This window comes from Carassius gibelio, chromosome B17, assembly GCF_023724105.1.
Source record: "Carassius gibelio isolate Cgi1373 ecotype wild population from Czech Republic chromosome B17, carGib1.2-hapl.c, whole genome shotgun sequence".
In the NCBI taxonomy this organism is placed as follows: domain Eukaryota; kingdom Metazoa; phylum Chordata; class Actinopteri; order Cypriniformes; family Cyprinidae; genus Carassius; species Carassius gibelio.
In genome coordinates this window covers 29,117,086-29,138,098 of record NC_068412.1, presented here as the reverse complement: position 1 = coordinate 29,138,098, position 21,013 = coordinate 29,117,086, and the positions used below count along the sequence as shown (strand labels likewise).

General features: G+C 38.2%; 2 protein-coding genes across 4 annotated transcripts in view; one reads left to right on the top strand and one right to left on the bottom strand.

Annotated features, from left to right (window-relative positions):
* Positions 1-21,013, top strand: part of LOC127976795 (mitochondrial basic amino acids transporter-like) — a 289,596-nt gene that overhangs the window by 63,013 nt on the left and 205,570 nt on the right. The gene's annotated exons all lie outside the window — the stretch shown is intronic.
* Positions 36-6,897, bottom strand: LOC127976797 (protein delta homolog 1-like). 2 transcript variants are annotated; one of them, XM_052581471.1, is made up of 6 exons: positions 6,472-6,897; positions 6,216-6,273; positions 5,460-5,590; positions 2,383-2,524; positions 1,056-1,510; positions 36-175 (listed from the first exon to the last, which is right to left on the bottom strand). In XM_052581471.1, exons 1-5 carry the CDS (start codon positions 6,536-6,538, stop codon positions 1,081-1,083), a joined length of 828 nt encoding a protein of 275 aa, XP_052437431.1. In that variant the 5' UTR covers positions 6,539-6,897; the 3' UTR covers positions 36-175; positions 1,056-1,080. The 2 variants fall into 2 exon arrangements, with proteins under 2 accessions (XP_052437431.1, XP_052437432.1); XM_052581472.1 differs by lacking the exons at positions 36-175; positions 5,460-5,590 and having other exon boundaries at positions 713-1,510; positions 6,472-6,896.

The following is a 21,013-nucleotide window of genomic DNA, read 5'->3' as shown; positions in this document are numbered from 1 at the left end:
GAGAAGCTTGTTCCGAGTCTGACCGGAAGATGGCAGCAAACACCGTCCCCTGACCAGCTACAGTCCAGGAACAAACGAGCGGTCATTCACCTCCATCCATGACCAATACACCTCAGGAATCAGCAGAAATCTGAGCTAGTGTAGAGGAAGAAGTTCTGTTCTTTTATAAGACCTTCTGAGACCAAATAAAAAAAGAAGAAGGAGGAATAAACAGACCTGGACACAGCATGGTGATATAGTCTGTGATGTACAGCAGATCAAGAATATTAAAGTCTTGTGTTCTGTGAAAATGATCAAAAAAGAAGCGTGCTTATGTTTAAAAAAACGATAGTTAATATCTAACAATGAGTTCAGAAAAAACAACATTTAAGTTGTGGGTCTGAAAAACTCTTCGTCTTTCCACAAATGAACGCCTCAAAAAAATGTGGCATTAAATGTTATATACACTGCAAAAAAGAATATCGCTTGTGTATTTCTGTTTTCCAGTAGAAATATCTGCGAATCATTGCTCTTTTGTTGATTTCCATTGCTTCCATCGTCCTGATCTGGACAAAAGCTTCTGCTGAATGACTAAATATCTAAATATTCTTAAATCAACATGAATTTACTGCAAATGCAAACATTTTTATAAATTGAATAAAATGATGCTTAAAACAAGAACAAACATCCATCAGTGAGGAATGTAAGCGCTAGTTAAAAAGAGGCAAACCCATATCCGTCCAGACAGCATGAGCAATCAGAAATATGAATAATCTGCATTGCTCATGGAGCTGAAAACAATGGTTTATTTAGTGCTACATTAATCATTTGTTCACATGTAAATATGTGCATGAAAATGAAACGCTCAGGTGATGAAAACATGAAGATAAGGTGAATCTGTTGATGCAGCTTTAACCATGAACTAGTCACTGAACTCAAACACTGAGTGTAACTAGAGTTAACTAGAAACCATGTATTTCTCTGTGTGTGTGTGTGTGTGTGTGTGTGGTTCGCTGTACATCTTAAAAACCCTGAAATACCGCAGCTGTGTCTCATGTTCTCTCTGTGTAAAGCACCTCAGCTCTCGGTCACGCGTCAGCTTCATATAGACGTGTAGAGCCTGCTGTAGTTGCTCATCCTGATGTTCTCCGGCAGGATGATGTTGAGTGAACGCTGCTCGAGGTCAGATGCTCTCAGGAGCTGGTCTCTCTGCTGTCGCACCAGCTGGCTGTATTTAGTGTTGGCCATCCACGTCTCACAGCGGGAGAAGAAGACGATGCCCGACGTGACCAGGATCACCAGACAGGTGAGGAGACCCAGGACAGAGAAGCAGATGATCTGGCTGCGGGTGACCAGTGGATCAGACTCGACCGGACGCTGCAGCTTGTGGAAAGTGTGACCTGACACCTTCACCCGGGGTCTGTGCTTGAGCCGGCTGATGTGGAGCTCACAGGACGAGCCGGTGAATCCAGGAGCACAGAGACAAGAGTCACTCATGTTCACACAGGTTCCTCCGTTCTGACAGAGAGAGCTGCGGAGGAGAGCGAACACATCAGATAAAAACATGACTTTTCATTATCAGTGTCCTGCCGCACAGAAGCAGCATCAGTGTCACAGACGGATATTTGGAGAAATACACAACAATACACTGTATGAGTCACAATTATAAATTTCTCTTTTATGACAAAAATCATTAGGATATTAAGTAAAGATCATGTTCATGAAGATATTTAGTAAATCTCCTACTGTAAATATATCAGAACTTAATGTTTGATTAGTAATATGCATTGCTAAGAACTTCATCTGAACAACTTTAAAGATGATTTTCTCAATATTTAGATTTTTTTGCTCCCTCAGATTCCAGACATCACTGGAGAGATTTATCTCAATTTTGACTGGTTTGTTGATCCAGGGTCACATCTAGCAAAATATCAAAAGAATTCACACTTTTTAATTAAAATGTTACACAAATGTAGTTTTAGTCTTAGACACTTTAACACTTCTTTTTTTGGCTTGAATTGATCTGAATAATGACTGTATTGTTATGCCGTACACTGAATCAAATTTCCTTCATGACTGAAGAATTTAGCAATATTGACTGAAAAACTACACTGTCGTCTGATTTACAGCGGAATTTGAGTTTGTTTAAAATTTGATGAAGTCTGCATCACTGTTTCTGGTATCTTCCTGTTTATTACTGTACAGCTGCTTTGAAACCATCTGTATTGTGTAAAACAGAGAAATAAATGTGACTCGACTTGAAAAGTGTAAAGATGTGATCAAATAAGGTCAAATAAGGATGATGTATGCAGTCTATGAGATATTTCTGACATGTTTTTCACTCGAGATGTTTAACAGGGGACACAGTGTCGTTCTGTCTCTTCTTCAGAGAGAATCAGGCACCTCGTCTCTGAACACGCTCCTGTCTTCAGCTCACAGTTTTCCCCGGTGTGTCCAGGAGAACAGAGACAGACGTGTCCTCCTCCTCTGGTCTGCACACAGGTAGAGTTTCCCGAGCACAGCTTTGATGAACACCGGTGAACCTCTGAGAGAAAACAACAGATGCACACAGTTACTGTCACAGCACAGCTCCAGCGTTCACACAACACTACACAACACTACACAACACGACACGACACTACACTACACGACACTACACTACACAACACCACACAACACTACACTACACAACACTACACAACACTACACTACACAACACCACACCACACTACACAACACTACACAACACTACACAACACTACACTACACGACACTACACGACACTACACTACACTACACGACACTACACTACACGACACTACACAACACTACACTACACAGCACTACACTACACGACACTACACTACACAACACTACACTACACAACACTACACAACACTACACTACACTACACTACACAACACAACACAACAATACACAACACTACACTACACAACACTACACAACACTACACAACACTACACAACACGACACTACACGACACTACACTACACGACACGACACGACACTACACGACACTACACAACACTACACAACACGACACTACACGACACTACACGACACTACACTACACTACACTACACAACACAACACAACACAACACTACACTACACTACACGACACGACACAACACTACACCACACTACACAACACTACACAACACTACACAACACTACACTACACGACACTACACGACACTACACTACACTACACGACACTACACTACACGACACTACACAACACTACACTACACAGCACTACACTACACGACACTACACTACACAACACTACACTACACAACACTACACAACACTACACTACACTACACTACACAACACAACACAACAATACACAACACTACACTACACAACACTACACAACACTACACAACACTACACAACACGACACTACACGACACTACACTACACGACACGACACGACACGACACTACACTACACGACACTACACAACACTACACAACACGACACTACACGACACTACACGACACTACACTACACTACACTACACAACACAACACAACACAACACTACACTACACTACACGACACGACACAACACTACACTACACTACACCACACTACACTACACTACACAACACAACACAACAATACACAACACTACACTACACAACACTACACAACACTACACAACACTACACAACACTACACAACACTACACAACACGACACGACACTACACTACACGACACTACACTACACGACACTACACAACACTACACTACACAGCACTACACTACACGACACTACACTACACAACACTACACTACACAACAATACACAACACTACACTACACTACACTACACAACACAACACAACAATACACAACACTACACTACACAACACTACACAACACTACACAACACTACACAACACTACACTACACGACACTACACTACACTACACTACACAACACTACACTACACTACACTACACTACACAACACAACACAACAATACACAACACTACACTACACAACACTACACAACACTACACAACACTACACAACACTACACTACACGACACTACACTACACGACACGACACGACACGACACTACACTACACGACACTACACAACACTACACAACACGACACTACACGACACTACACTACACTACACTACACAACACAACACAACACTACACTACACTACACGACATGACACAACACTACACTACACTACACCACACTACACTACACTACAGTACACTACACAACACTACACAACACAACACTACACGACACTACAGTACACTACACAACACAACACTACACAACACTACACTACACTACACGACACTACACAACACTACACAACACTACACTACACTACACTACACTACACTACACTACACTACACGACACGACACAACACTACACTACACCACACTACACTACACTACAGTACACTACACAACACTACACAACACAACACTACACGACACTACAGTACACTACACAACACTACACAACACAACACTACACGACACTACACTACAGTACACTACACAACACAACACTACACAACACTACACTACACTACACTACACTACACGACACGACACGACACGACACTACACAACACTACACTACACTACACTACACTACACTACACAACACAACACAACACAACACTACACTACACTACACTACACTACACGACACGACACGACACGACACTACACTACAGTACACTACACAACACAACACTACACAACACTACACTACACAACACTACACTACACTACACTACACTACACAACACTACACTACACGACACTACACAACACTACACAACACTACACTACACGACACTACACAACACTACACAACACTACACTACACTACACTACACTACACGACACTACACTACACTACACTACACTACACAACACTACACCACACCACACCACACCACACGACACGACACGACACGACACGACACGACACTACACTACACGACACTACACTACACTACACTACACGACACTACACTACACTACACTACAGTACACTACACTACACGACACTACACTACACTACACTACACTACACTACACTACACTACACTACACTACACTACACGACACTACACTACACTACACTACAGTACACTACACTACACTACAGTACACTACACAACACCACACCACACTACACAACACTACACTACACAACACAACACAACACCACACGACACTACACTACACAACACCACACTACACTACAGTACACTACACAACACCACACTACACAACACTACACTACACTACACTACAGCTGCGGCACGCTGAAGCTCAAAGACGAATCCTGACGAAAGATCACAGTGTGCTGAGCTGAATCAATCTATTTCAAATAATTCAGGTCATGCATGTTCATCTCTGCTGATGCTGCTTTATAAAGCTCTGTAGGACTCTGGACCTCGATCACAGCGAGCACGCGTCCAGCCGCGCTCACAGACACACTGCCCGGGTTCATCACACACTCTGTGAACACAGTCAGGTGAAGGAACACACTGATCACACACCGCACCGCGCCAACCTGCTCTGCACCTGTAACACACTCACACACACACACACACACACACACGCACACACACACACACACACACACACGCACACACACATCTTTCTTAAGAACATTCGTAACCCTGCAGCACAGAAGCAGCATCAGTGTCACAGACGGATATTTGGAGAAATACACAACAATACACTGTATGAGTCACAATTATACATTTCTCTTTTATGACAGAAATCATTAGGATATTAAGTAAAGATCATGTTCATGAAGATATTTAGTAAATCTCCTACTGTAAATATATCAGAACTTAATGTTTGATTAGTAATATGCATTGCTAAGAACTTCATCTGAACAACTTTAAAGATGATTTTCTCAATATTTAGATTTTTTTGCTCCCTCAGATTCCAGATTCTCAAATAGTTGTATCTCAGACAAATATTGTCCTCCGAACAAACCACACATCACTGGAGAGATCATTTATTCAGATGATGATGATGACACAACAACACTGACTCTTACGACTGGTTTTGTGGTCAGGGTTACATAAGTGAGGCTCTTCTAGTCATAGTTTGAAATCTCTCACACACTGACAGCATTCAATAGTTCAAGTTCCTAAAAATATGAAATACCCCAACACACACACACACACACACACACCTGCATTCTCCAGACTGCTCACAGAAGCCGTGATGACATCCAGCTCCACATGCTGAATCTAAACACACACACACACACACACACACACACACGCATTACTGATGAATAAACACTGGCATGTAATTTATCATGTCTCAGAACTCTAACACATGTAGTTGACTGACAGCAGTAGAAACGCAACAGATACTGATGATGCTCGTCACTACATCAGTGAAGTAAGAGTGATATAGTGTAAATATTAATATCGATATTTCACCTTGAGCAGAAACAGACGCGCAGAAGAGCAGCAGAAATGAGAATCCGAGCCGGAGAAATACATTCATCCTCCCGCAGCTCGATCCTCGATCCTCCGCTGATAATCACCTTCACATGATCACACAACCTGACCGCTGCGCGCGCGACCTGGACAGCACTAAACTAAACTAGTCCTCCAGCTGCTTAACTTAGCTAAACTAGTCCTCCAGCTTCCTAACTCAGTAAAACAAGTCCTTCAGCTGCCTAACTCAGCTAAACTAGTCCTCCAGCTTCCTAACTCAGCTAAACTAGTCCTTCAGCTGCCTAACTCAGCGCGCTGGAAACAGAAACTCATCTGATGAGAAAGTGCGCGACGGTCAGATGATTTAGATCTGTGAATCCGACTGAAGCTCCACGAGCTGCTGCTGCATCTGCCTTACACACAGCGCTGAGCTCCACCCATCACCTAACTACACACAAAACACAGCTAAACTAAACCCCACCCGTCACCAGGGGCGGATCTAGAAAAATATTGATGGGGTGGTGAGAAGAGGGCAGGAGTTTTTGAGGGGTGGCAACATATGACAGACGTATATATACTGAATTTAGTCACAGTTATCACAGATTGATGATAAATATATGTACACACTACAAAAGGACACAGGCTATCATTTACAAACTTAATCTCATGCAATCAATGTCTTGCATTTGAAACAGTTCATATAAGGAATAAGTGACCATACCCCATAAGCACCACACACTCACTAATGCATACAGTATGCATCCACATGTCATTAAGAGCATTATAAAAGATTCAGTGTTATCAATATGTCAATTTATTATAAGAAACACAAGACTTTAACAGCCAATGACATTTCCAGCTGGGGAGACTCAACTGATTTTCTACAGTTTAGTGTTAATCATCATCTAACTCAACCAGTCAAGAGCTACATTTAGCCTTAGATGTTATATGAATATGGTCCTGAAGCATAGCTTTTATTAGCTGACAATAATAATAAACAAATAAACATTATAGGCACAAATACAAATGTACTTTTAGAAATTGTTTTTGAAAAATATAGTGTTATTGTTTTGGCAAGCTTAAATTAAAACTTCTATGAAAACTTGTGTGATATTCCTTTAAAATAATGTTTTAGTATATCTTTTTTAAAGTAGGCTATATTTTACTGTGCAATTTCTTACATTATTTCTTTGAGTTAGACCAAACTTTTATTTTGGTGGGTTGTAACCAGAGTTTCTGTGTTTATTAATAAACTATTATTATTAGCTATTAAGCCTACTTGAAGTACAGCATACTCTACTGTGCAATATTACTATAGTTAGGGCCCGAGCACCGATGGTGTGAGGACCCTCTTGGAATTGCTCCGTTTATTATTATTATTATTAGGGCCCGAGCACCGAGGTGCGAGGACCCTCTTGTATCTGCTTTGTTTTTTATTATTATTAGGGCTCAAGCCTGGAGGGCGAGAGCCCTATTGTTTTCCTTAGGATTATTTGTTATTAGGGCTCAAGCCCGAAGGGGCGAAGAGCCCTATTGTTCTTCTAAGGATTATTCTTCTTCTTATTAGGGCTCAAGCCCAAAGGGCGAGAGGCCTATTGTTTTCCTTAGGATTATTTTTTATTATTATTATTATTATTATTATTATTATTATTATTTTTTTCCAACGTCTCGGGGGCTTTTGGGGCCCTTAACGTGCTTAAAAAGTCTTGAAAATTGGCACACAGATTGGAACCTGCGGCCATTAGGGCCGGGCAGAGACTGATACACGGGCGTGGCACAGGGGCTCTACAGCGCCCCCTGGAATATGGAGGGCCATATATCATACATTCTTGCTCGTAGACGTATGAAACTCGGTACACATATAAATCTCATCAATCCAAACAACTTTTGTATTGCATATCATAGGCTCCGCCCAACAGGAAGTTGGCTATTTAGGGTTTAGTATTCAAATTTTTCGTCAAAGTTGTGGGGGCTTTGGGGGTCCTTAACATACTCAAAAACTCTTGAAAATTTGCGCACACTTTGGAATCTGTGGCCTTTAGGAGCCTGCAGAGGCTGGGACCCGGGCGTGGCACAGGGGCTCTACGGCGCCCCCTGGAACACAGTCAGAAATGTTGATGTATAGCTCACACATACTTGCACATATTCATATGAAACTCAGTACACATATAGATCTCATCGTGCCGAACAACTTTCGTATTGCATGTCATAGGCTCCACCCAACAGGAAGTCAGCTATTTAGAGTTATGTAAAAAGCGCATGCTCTGGAATTTGAAATACTTGTCATAGGTTTTTTTCTCGATTGCCGCCAAACTCGGTCAACATGATCTCAAGACACTGGGGATGAAAAATTGCCAGGGGATTTTTGATATCTCGAACGGTTTGCTCGTGGCGAGGCGTTGAAATTATGGCGAGAAATGAGAAACAGGAAGTGTCTAATACCATCCACATACATTTCCTGATTTTAATCAAACTTCATCAGATTATTCGTTGTATGATGTCGATCGCATATATGTGACTATTAGGAGTCAAAGGTATAGCGCCACCAACTGGCAGAAGGAAGTGTGTCATTTTCAAAATGATTTGAATTCAGCATCTTATTATTACTCGATTTGCTTCAAACTTCATCAGAATAATGTTAAAACACATCTGATATAAATCTGCAAGGGGGATATTGATATCTAAAAAATTGTTGCCGTGGCAACATGTCAAACTGGAATACTTCTCAGGTGATTTTGAGGCATATAACATGCTTAGAATTTCATCAAACTCAGAACACATATCAGTATTAGTGACAGCTAGACACTGGCAAAAGTTCATAAGAGGGCGTGGAATAGGCACTCTATAGCGCCACCTTTTGTCAAAAGTGGGGGGGGTTAGTTTTAGCTACAAACACCAAACTCAGTACAAAAATTGTTCTTATCAAGACGGACAACTTTCTAATTCACAGTCATCAGCTACGACCAACAGGAAGTCGGCTATTTTGATTTGAATGTGGATTATTTTTTACATTTAGCCGTGAATTAATGCATACTGCTCAGAGGAGAGTAACACTATACACACCAAACTTGGTGTACATGTTGAAAAAACATTGAGGAACTTAAATTGTGAATGGGTTTTGGATAGCTTGGATGGTTTTGTCGTGGTGATTTTTTTAAATGACAATAAAGATGGAATTATTAATTTTCCTGCATTTTTAAATTCCAAACACTTCAAAACCTTTTTTCATACAGAAAAAAAAGTTATTCTGAGTAAATATGCATAGTTTCATGACTTTACAACACTGTATGGATAACAGAAAATTAAAAAACTGTCAGACATCTCATCTCACTCTGTCCATCTGTTTGAGTGTGTGTGCTTAGACTTCCATTGTCTGAGAGAAATAGCGCCCCTACAGGTGCAGTTACCGGAGTTAAAGAGGGAGGAGACTGTCTTTTGGTTTCGATTTTAAATCGGTTAAAATACAAATAAATACTTGGATTTAATTCACAGTGACAAGCTAAACCAACATATATGATTATTACTGGGTCAGGGCTCATTAATAATTGATGTGTGGTCAGTGATACGTGAGAAACACGAGAGATGAATCACCGCTCTGAGCAGGAGCGTGTGGAATGATGAGCTCAGAAAAAACGAGTTTATTCTTGTTTTATAGCTATTAAAAATAAAGTATTGCAGCGATATCACACAATTCACCAATTAGAGCACACCAAGAGCTAAATTAAGATGTTTTTGAACTGTTTGTGTGAAAATGAAATATTTGCGGCTGCCTATCTGAAATCACTGCTCCGATCAGCGCACACAGTGTCACAAGTTCAAAACAAACGAATTTATTCTTGTTTAAGAGCTTTTTAAAATAAATTATTGCCATAAATGCACACAATACATCTATTATAACACAACACGAGCTAAATGCAGGTGTTTGTGACCCGTTTAAGTGTGCAAGACTATTTGAAAGCGCGACTGGCAGAATAACATGTATCTCTCGAGCTGCAGGATTCTGCCTTTCGTCGTAAGAACGAACACATCACGGACAAGATTATTTCAAAATACATAATAGCTTGGCTAATATAAACGAAAACAGCCACGTGAACATAAACTGTTGAGAATTAAATCTGAAGTGGATCTACTGGATTTTAATATTAAGTGACCGCATATACCAGCTGCTTCTGTCTTCAATTTTAATCTATATAAAAAAATTAAACTCATTCATCTTGGCTGCTTTTTTAATGTGTGTACGTATTTATTTATTATTTTGCTCTAACAAGACTTAATCTATATTTAATTAAATCAATTACATTTTATTTTACATTTGATTTGTCCATTTCTGCATCTAAACGCCTAAAAACCTAAAACATGCTCTATTATACTATTGTTAGCAATTTCTTTATCGTCCAAGTTATCTGGTGTACACGCTTTTATTTTCATAATAAACTCGTTTGTTAGATTATACACAGTTATAGTGGTCTATAATAAATATTGACAGGTTTTATTCAAGATGTTTAGAATGATCGCCGTAGGCTAATTTTTTAAAATGTAAATCCAAAAAAAAAAAAAAAAAAATTAAATAAATTAAAAACATTGGAAAAGAATAACTTGTACTTTTTTATACATTTTGTATAGTTTCATAGTTTATGCATTATAGTTATAAAAACAAACAAATTTAGCCACTCACATAGAAATCTTAGGCCTTATCCTTTTCTGACAGTTTTAGGGATTTTTAAAAATCCTAAAAAACCTTATTTGTGCTGCAAATAATAATTTCAAACTAATTTGATACTGACCTCTGATATCCTGTGACATGATATTTATTTGAATTTACATAATCTCATGGATGTAACAGTAAATCTGTTCAGCTCACAGATCAAGACTAAGCTCTAATGCAAGCAGAACTTTCACAAATGCTTTTAGGTCAATAAAATCATTATAAAACACTTACAAATCATTTAAGGGATTTGATAACACTGTAAAATAATGTCTAATTTGTTAAGATTAGCAAATGCATTGATAACACTTTATAATAACTGCACTCATTAGTAAATAGTCAGTTCATGCTTCATAAAGCCTTGTCCCAATATTAATAGTCAGTAGTAAGCAGTTTATAAATACAGCTATAAATAGCTTGTTCTTGGTTTATAAGCACATTTATTAAAAAGGAGAGTAAAGGGTCAGTTATCTTCCTATGAAAAAAATAAATAAAAAATAAACAAACAACAACACTGATTGATACAGAACTCATAAATGTTATTGTGGATTTATGATAAAATCAGCCTGTAAATGAATTCATTCTCCTCCAAGAAGACACAAGTAGTTCACACCAAACTGTTTTAACATGAAGCCATATACTGAAGATGTTAAATTGCGAATGGGTTTAGGATACCTTAAATGGTGTGGCCATAGCGATTTATTAAAGTAACATAAAAAAAATACAATAGTAATTTTACTATATCTTTAAAATTTTTAATTCCAACTCTTCATAATTTTTTATATACGTAGAAGTCATCATTTGAAGGAAGCACAGTAAGTTTCATAGCTTTATCATTTTCAAGAGCCAACATAAATTTAAAACTATCATAACATATAAATCAAGCTTGCAATTCTTAGTACCAATAATGGCCACCAGATGGAGCTATAGGATTACTTTTAAATAATTATTGTAGAAACAAGTATGATTTAAATCATTTATAGAAATCTTTCAAAGAAAAATAATATGAATTTTATGTATTTTACTGATAAAATGACATTCACTTAATTAGAATAACAAGCTGAAGTATTGTGAACTGTATATTAAGAATAATTCTTTATAGGCTTTATGGACAGATACGTTTTGAGTGACTTGAAGGATCAGCACCACATCCTCTTTTACCAGTTTAAAGAATGTATCTTACAGTACAGGTGCGGATGAATTTTGAATGGCTTGAATGGTTTTGTCGTGGTGATTTTTTAAAATATTAGTAAAAAAGTAACCAGTAAATGTCTTTTATTTTTTTAAGTGCAGCTTCTAAACACTTAAAAAAAATTTACACATAGAAGACAAGTCATTCTGAGGAAATATGCATAGTTTCATGACTATACAACACTATATGGATGATAGAAAATTAAAAAACTATCATACATCTGATGTCACTCTGTCCCTCTGTCACTGTGGGTAATGTGTGTGTGTGTGTGTGTGTGTGTGTGTGTGTGTTAAGTGAATTAGTTGTGAAACTATCAGGGAGCATTTAGTCTCCAGTGCCAACATTTTACAGAACTGCCACCTTCTTGGAGTCTCAGAATTACAATGTGTCAGGTTCTGAGAAATCAAAGATTCCAAAAAATGATTTAATTAGAATACCATGAAGTATTGTGAAATACTACATATTAAGACTTTATATATAGGCTTTATGAACAGATTAGAGTGACTCGTGAAGGACCAGCACCACCTCCTCTTGTCCGATGGTTTGAGGAATATATTTTCCTGAATCCGGGGTTAAGATTTAGGAGCTCATTTTTATTCCACCTCCTTTCCTGAAAGTCTGTCTTGCAGAATTTAATAAAAATTAATCTTCACATTAATTCCTAATTATTTTGCAATTATTTTTGTCAGTTCTTCTTGACCTGTTTTTTTTTTTTTCTTCTTCTTTTCTGACCTCATGACCCAGTCAGCATTTTTGTACAATGGTCAAATCTTAACTTATCCATTTCTGTATTGCATTTGTGTTTGATATTTCTCATGGGTATTTCATAATTTTCGACTTTGAGTTAAAAACATTTGAGTTAAAACTCTTTTTTAGCGCATTTCATCTGTAAAAGAAAACATGCCTAATGATTCTGCACATGAATATAAGGAGTTTTTCTCTTCCAGCTTTCCTGGACTATTGTATAGCACTCATAAATGATTAAATAAAAAATAATGGTAGTTATTAAGATTGATATGGCTTGGAATTGGTAAAATGTGCTTGGAAAAAAAATCACAATAAAACAATGTTTTAATGTTTAAGTTTGGAATATTAAATGACATGAATGAATGCTATATAAATATTGTTCATGTTAACATAATGTTTATAAATGAAATCTTATTGTAAAGTGTTACTAAATATATATATATATATATATATATATATATATATATATATATATATATATATATATATATATATATATATATTTAACATAAGAATGTGATTTTAAAGTCTAGATGATTCGGATTAACCCTTTAACCGCCATACCCTTTAAAACCTCACTGCCAGAGGGATATTGTGAATGCATGTGCCCGCTCGGCACAGTTTACCTGATGCCACCGGGGTGGCGATGGCATTGGTGGCTTGAGCCCGCCATCGCTGCTTGCAGCTATATTTAGGGCCCGAGCACCGATGGTGTGAGGACCCTCTTGGAATTGCTCCGTTTATTATTATTATTATTATTATTATTATTATTATTATTATTATTATTATTATTATTATTATTATTCTTCTTCTCCAAAATGAATCGCATTTTTGAGGGCCTAAACATGCTCGAAAAGTCATGAAACTTTGCACAAACCTCAGAACTGGCGAAAATTTACGTCTGATATGGGTTTCAGAAGTGGGTGTGGCAAAATGGCTCAACAGCGCCACCTATACACGTTCAACGGTGTGCGCCTCGAGCTACGTTTCATGTACATGTATGAAAATCGGTATACACATGTAACTCTCCAATACCTACAAAAAAGTATCTTGGAGCAAAATCCGAAACCCAACAGGAAGTCGGTTATTACTAATATTATGAGCAAATTTTGTGTCATTTTTGTCATTTCCATGCGTTGTATTTTAACGAACTCCTCCTAGAGATTCATTCAGATCAACACCAAATTTGGTATGCCTAATCTGAAGGCCTTTGCGATGTTAAATTGCGAAGCTTTTGAGTTTTCGTTAATGGGCGTGTCCGTGGTGGCCTGGCGAATTTCGATGATTCGCCATGAAACAGGAAGTTGCTATAACTCACACATACAATGACCAATCTGCCCCAAACTTCACATGTTTGATGAGACTCCTGACCTGAACAGATTGACATGCCCATATTCATTTATAGTCATAGCGCCACCTATTGGCAACAGGAAGTGACATATTTTACACTGCAATGAACTACTCCTAGAAATTTTATGACATCAATGTATTTTTTGTGGTCTGTCTAATCTAAAGGCCTGTGCGATATTAAGTTGTGAAGATCTTGAGTTTTCGTTTAAAGGCGTGTCCATGGCGCCGTCACGAAGTTCGATGTCTCGCCATGGGAATAAAAGATGTTATAACTCAGGCATAAAATGTCCGATCTTCCCCAAACTGCACATGTGTGATAAGAGTCCTGGCCTGAACACATCTGAAGGCCAAAATTCCATCAGGTGTGGCAAAATGGCTCGATAGCGCCACCTATACACTTTCAACAGAGTGCGCCTCGAGCTATGTTTCACGTACATGTACAAAAATCGGTATACACATGTAACACACCAATACCTACAAAAAAGTCTCTTGGTACGAAATACGAATCCCAACAGGAAGTCGGTTATGTAGAATTTTCTCTGCAAAATTGGCGTTGTTTTTGCCATTTTCAGGGGTTGTACTTTAACGAACTCCTCCTAGAGATTTATTCAGATCAACACCAAACCTGGTCAGTGTAATCTTAAGCCCTTTGCAATGTTAAATTGCGAAGATCTTTAGATTTCGTTAAAGGGCGTGTCCATGGCGGCCTGACAAATTTCGATGTTTCGCCATGAAAAAGGAAGTTGCTGTAACTCAGACATACAATGTCCAATCTGCCCCAAACTTCACATGTTAGATAAAACTTCTGCCCTTAACAGATCTACATGCCCACATTCAGTTATAGTCATAGCGCCACCTATTGGCAACAGGAAGTGACATGTTTTACGCTGCAACAAACTACTCCTATAATTATTTTAAGATTAACATATATTTTGTGGTCAGTCTAATCTAAAGGCCTGTGCAATGTTAACTTTTGGAGATCTTGAGTTTTTGTTAAAGGGCGTTTCCATGGCGCCATGACAAAATTTGATGTCTTGCCACAGCAAGAGAAGTTGTTGTAACTCAAGCATAAAATGTTCAATCTTCCCCAAACTTCACATGTTTGATAAGAGTCCTGGCCTGAACACCTCTGAAGGCCAATATTCCATTATAATGATAGCGCCACCTGCTGGCAATGGTAAGATTGGCACATATATGGGATATACTTTGATATATTCCACTTATATTTAGGACATTAAATGCATATTTCTCAACGTTCACCTTTTTACTAAAGCCACACGATGGCGGTGAGCCCGGGTGCGAGGGCCCGTTCATCGCTGCTTGCAGCTTTAATTATTCTTCTTCTTCTTCTTCTCCCGAATGAATCGCATTTTTGAGGGCTTTAACATGCTCAAAAAGTCATGAAACTTTGCACACGCGTCAAACCTGGTGAAAATTTTCGTCTGATATAGGATTCAGAAGAGGGTGTGGCAAAATGGCTCGACAGCGCCACCTATACCAAGAAAATCAACAGCCTTCCAGCTATGTTTCACGTACATGCACGAAAATTGGCACACATATGTAACACACCAATACCTACAAAAAAGACTCTTGGAGCGAAATTCTAAACCCAACAGGAAGTCGGTTATTTTTAATATTATGAGCATATTTTGTGTAATTTTGGTCATTTCCATGTGTTGTATTTTAACGAACTCCTCCTAGAGATTTCTTCAAATCAACACCAAATTTGGTATGCCTAATGTAAAGGCCTTTGCGATGTTAAATTGCGAAGATCTTGAGTTTTCGTTGAAGGGCGTGTCCGTGGCGGCCTGGCGAATTTCGATGATTCGCCATGAAAAATGAAGTTGCTATAACTCACACATACAATGTCCAATCTGCCCCAAACTTCACATGTTTGATGAGATTCCGAACCTGAACAGATTGACATGCCCATATTCAGTTATAGTCATAGCGCCACCTATTGGCAACAGGAAGTGACATATTTTACGCTGCGACGAACTACTCCTAGAAATTTTATGACATCAGTGTCTTTTTTGTGGTCAGTCTAATCTAAAGGCCTGTGCGATGTTCAGTTGTGAAGATTTTTAGTTTTCGTTAAAAGGCTTGTTCATGGCGCCGCGACGAATTTCGATGTCTCGCCATGGGAATAAAAGATGTTATAACTCAGGCATAAAATGTCCGATCTTCCCCAAACTTCACATATGTGATAAGAGTCCTGACCTGAACAGATCTGCAGGCCAATATTCCACCGGGTGTGGCAGAATGGCTCTATAGCGCCACCTATACACTTTCAACGGAGTGCGCCTCGAGCTATGTTTCACGTACATGTACAAAAATTGGTACACACATGTAACGCACCAATACCTACAAAAAAGTCTCTTGGTACGAAATCCGGATCCCAACAGGAAGTCGGTTATTTAGAATTTTCTCTGCAATATTGGCATTGTTTTTGCCATTTTCAGGGGTTCTACTTTAACGAACTCCTCCTAGAGATTTATTCAGATCAACACCAAACTTGGTCAGTGTAATCTAAAGCCCTTTGCGATAATAAATTGCGAAGGACTTGAGGTTTCGTTAAAGGGCGGGTCCATGGCGGCCTGACAAATTTCGATGTTTCGCCATGAAAAAGGAAGTTGCTGTAACTCAGACATACAATGTCCAATCTGCCCCAAACTTCACATGTTGGATAAGACTCTTGACCTGAACAGATCTACATGCCAATATTCAGTTATAGTCATAGCGCCACCTATTGGCAACAGGAAGTTACATATTTTACACTGCGACAAACTACTCCTATAATTTTTTTAAGATTAACATATATTTTGTGGTCAGTCTAATCTAAAGGCCTGTGCAATGTTAACTTTTGAAGATCTTGAGTTTTTGTTAAAGGGCGTTTCCATGGCGCCATGACAAAATTTGATGTCTTGCCACAGCAAGAGAAGTTGTTGTAACTCAAGCATAAAATGTTCAATCTTCCCCAAACTTCACTTGTTTGATAAGAGTCCTGGCCTGAACACATCTGAAGGCCAATATTCCATTATAATGATAGCGCCACCTGCTGGCAACGGTAAGATTGGCACATATATGGGATATACTTTGATATATTCCACTTATATTTAGGACATTAAATGCATATTTCTCAACGTTCACCTTTTTACTAAAGCCACACGATGGCGGTGAGCCCGGGTGCGAGGGCCCGTTCATCGCTGCTTGCAGCTTTAATTAGGGCTCAAGCCCGAAGGGGCGAAGAGCCCTATTGTTCTTCTAAGGATTATTCTTGTTATTATTATTTTTTTTATTTTTTATTAAACCTTCCGGGGGTTTTTGGAGGCCTTAACATGCTCAAAAACTCTTGAAAATTGGCACACACATTGGAATCTGCGGCCATCAGGACGCCACAGAGACTGGGCCCCGGGCGTGGCACAGGGACTCTACAGCGCCCCCTGGAACACAGTCAGAAATCTTGAACCATAGCTCACACACACTTTCATGTATTTATATGAAACTCGGTACACTTATAGATCTCATTGAGCCGAACAACTTTCGCACTCTATGTCATAGGCTCCGCCCAACAGGAAGTCAGCTATTTAGGGCTGTTTAAAAAAAGCATGCTCTGGAATTTGAAATACTCCTCTGAGGTTTTCAACCCGTTCGCCACGAAACTCGGTGAACATGATCTCAAGACATTGAGGATGAAAAATTGCGAGGGGATTTTTGATATCTCGAACGGTTTGCCCGTGGCGAGGCATGGAACTTATGGCGAGAAATGAGAAACAGGAAATGTCTAATAACATCCACATACATTTCCTGAATTTGATCAAACTTCATGGGTTTGTTCGTTGTATGATACCGATTGTATATATGTGGCTATTAAGAGTCAACGTTATAGCGCCACCAACTGGCAGCAGGAAGTGTGTCATTTTCCAAATGCTTTGAATTCAGCATCTTATTTTTACTCGATTTACTTAAAACTTCATCAGAATAATGACAAAACACGGCCGATGTAAATCTGTTGTGGGGATATTGATATCTGATATAGTGTTGCCATGGCAACGTGTCAAACTTGAATGTTCTGTTATGGTGAGTTTGAGGCATACAACAAGCTCAGATTTACATGAAACTCAAAACACATATCAGTATTAGTGATAGCTAGATAATGGCAAAAGCTTTTAAAAGGGCGTGAAGGAGGCACTCTATAGCGCCACCTTTTGTCAAAAGTGGGGGGGTTAGTTTTAGCTACAGACACCAAACTTGGTACATAAATTGTTCTTTTCAAGACGGACAACTTTCTAATTCACAGTCATCAGCTACGATCAACAGGAAGTCGGCTATTTTGATTTGAATGTGTATTTTTGAGATTTTACAGTTGTGAATTAATGAATACTCCTCACAGGGGAAGTACACTATACACACCAAACGTTGTCTACATGAAGAAAAAACATCGAGGAACTTAAATTGCGAACAGATTTTGGTTAGCTTGAACGGTTTTGTTGTGGTGATTTTTTGAAATGACAGTAAAAAGTGAAACATTAATCGTCTTGTATTTTTAAATTGCAGCTTCCAAACCTTTAAAAAACATTTTTAATTTAGAAAACCAGTGATTCTGAGGAAATATGCATAGTTTCATGACTTTACAGCACTGTATGATTAAAAGAAAATTAGAAAACTGTCAGACATCTGATCTCACTCTGTCACTCTGTGTGCTGACTCTGTGTGTGTGTGTGAGTGTGAGTGGGGGAGGGGTGTGAGCTGAGTGGCAGACAGACAGAGAGAGAGAGAGAGAGAGAGAGAGAGAGAGACTTAAACATCTCTTTAATCACCAGAAAAAAAACTGTATTTTAAATAGTTATTTTTTTGTTGTTGTTGCTAATTGTGCTGTTATCATTACATCTTAAGAAATATCTTAGGCCTTATCCTTTTCTGACAGTTTCAGGGATTAAAAAAAATCCTAAAAAACCTTATTTGTGCTGCAAATAATAATTTCAAACTCATTTGATACTGACCTCTGTCACCCTGTGACATGACATTTATTTGAATTTACATAATCTCAAGGATGTAACAGTAAAACTGTTCAGCTCACAGATGAAGACTAAGCTTTAATGCAAGCAGAACTATTTCACAAATGCTTATAGGTTAATGAAATCATAACAAAACACTTTTAAATTATTTAAGGATTTGGTAACACTTTAAAATAATGTCTCAATTGTTAACATTAGTAAATGCATTGGTAACACTTCATAATAGCTGCAATTCTTAGCTAAGCATTAGTAAATAGTCAGTTCATGCTTTATATAGCCTTCTCCCAAAATTAATATTTTAGTAAGCATTTTATAAATACAGCTATAATTAAATTGTTCATGGTTTATATGCACATTTATTTTGAGGAGATTAAAGGCTGTAATCTCCCTAAAAAAAATGTAAAATAAAAAATAAAATAAATAAAATAAACAAACACAGAACTCATAAATATTTATTTCAAGATGCAATAAAAGAAAACTGTACACTTGAATTTATATATATATATATATATATATATATATATATATATATATATATATATATACACACACACACAATTGCATAAGTTTATATTTAAAAATGTTTAGCAAGTGTACAGCTAATAATAATAATAATGCATTTTATTTAGTTTTAGCTACAGACACCAAACTCGGTACTTAAATTGTTCTTATCAAGACGGACAACTTTATAATTCACAGTCATAAGCTACGATCAACAGGAAGTCAGCTATTTTGATTTGAATGTGTATTTTTGAGATTTTACAGTTGTGAATTAATGCATACTCCTCACATGGGAAGTACACTATACACACCAAACTTTGACTACATGAAGAAACAACATCGAGGAACTTAAATTGCGAACGGATTTTGGTTAGCTTGAACGGTTTTGACGTGGTGATTTTTTGAAATGACAGTAAGAAGGGAAACATTAATTGTATTGTATGTCTAAATTGCAGCTTCCAAACACTTCAAGGCATGTTTTCATACAGAGATCAAATCATTATGAGGAAATATGCATAGTTTCATGACTTTACAACACTGTATGGATAAAAGAAAAGAAAAAACTGTCAGACTTCTCAACTGACATGATCTCACTCTGGCCACTCCGTCTGTGTGAGGAAAGGGAGGGGGAGAGGGAGGGGGAGTGTGAGTGTGAGGGGGTTGGTGACTGTGAATCTTTGGTGACTGACAGTGTGTGTGGATTGTAGGGAGGGGCTGTCTGGCAGAGAGAGAGAGAGAGAGAGAGAGAGAGAGAGACCTAATCATTCCTTTAATAATCAGGAAAAAAAATCTATATTTTAAATTGTTATTGTTTTTGTTGTTGCTAATGGTGGTGTTTTTTTCCTTTCATTACAGGTTAAGAAATCTCTTAGGCCTTATCCTTTTCTGACAGTTTTTGGGATTTAAAAACATCCTAAGAAGCCTTATTTGTGCTGCAAATTATAATTTCAAACTCATTTGATACTGACCTATGACAACCTGTGACGTGACATGACATTTATTAATCTCATGGATGTAACAGTAAAACTC

Bases quoted from the DNA above. Each gene is read 5' to 3' on its own strand.
- LOC127976797 (XM_052581471.1), bottom strand. From the start codon at position 6,538: ATGAATGTATTTCTCCGGCTCGGATTCTCATTTCTGCTGCTCTTCTGC. The intron at 5,591-6,215 runs GTGTGTGTGTGT...AGTGTGTTACAG, and splicing joins GAGCAGTCTGGAGAATGCAG to GTGCAGAGCAGGTTGGCGCG. The intron at 2,525-5,459 runs GTCCAGAGTCCT...GTTTTCTCTCAG, and splicing joins GCGTGCTCGCTGTGATCGAG to AGGTTCACCGGTGTTCATCA.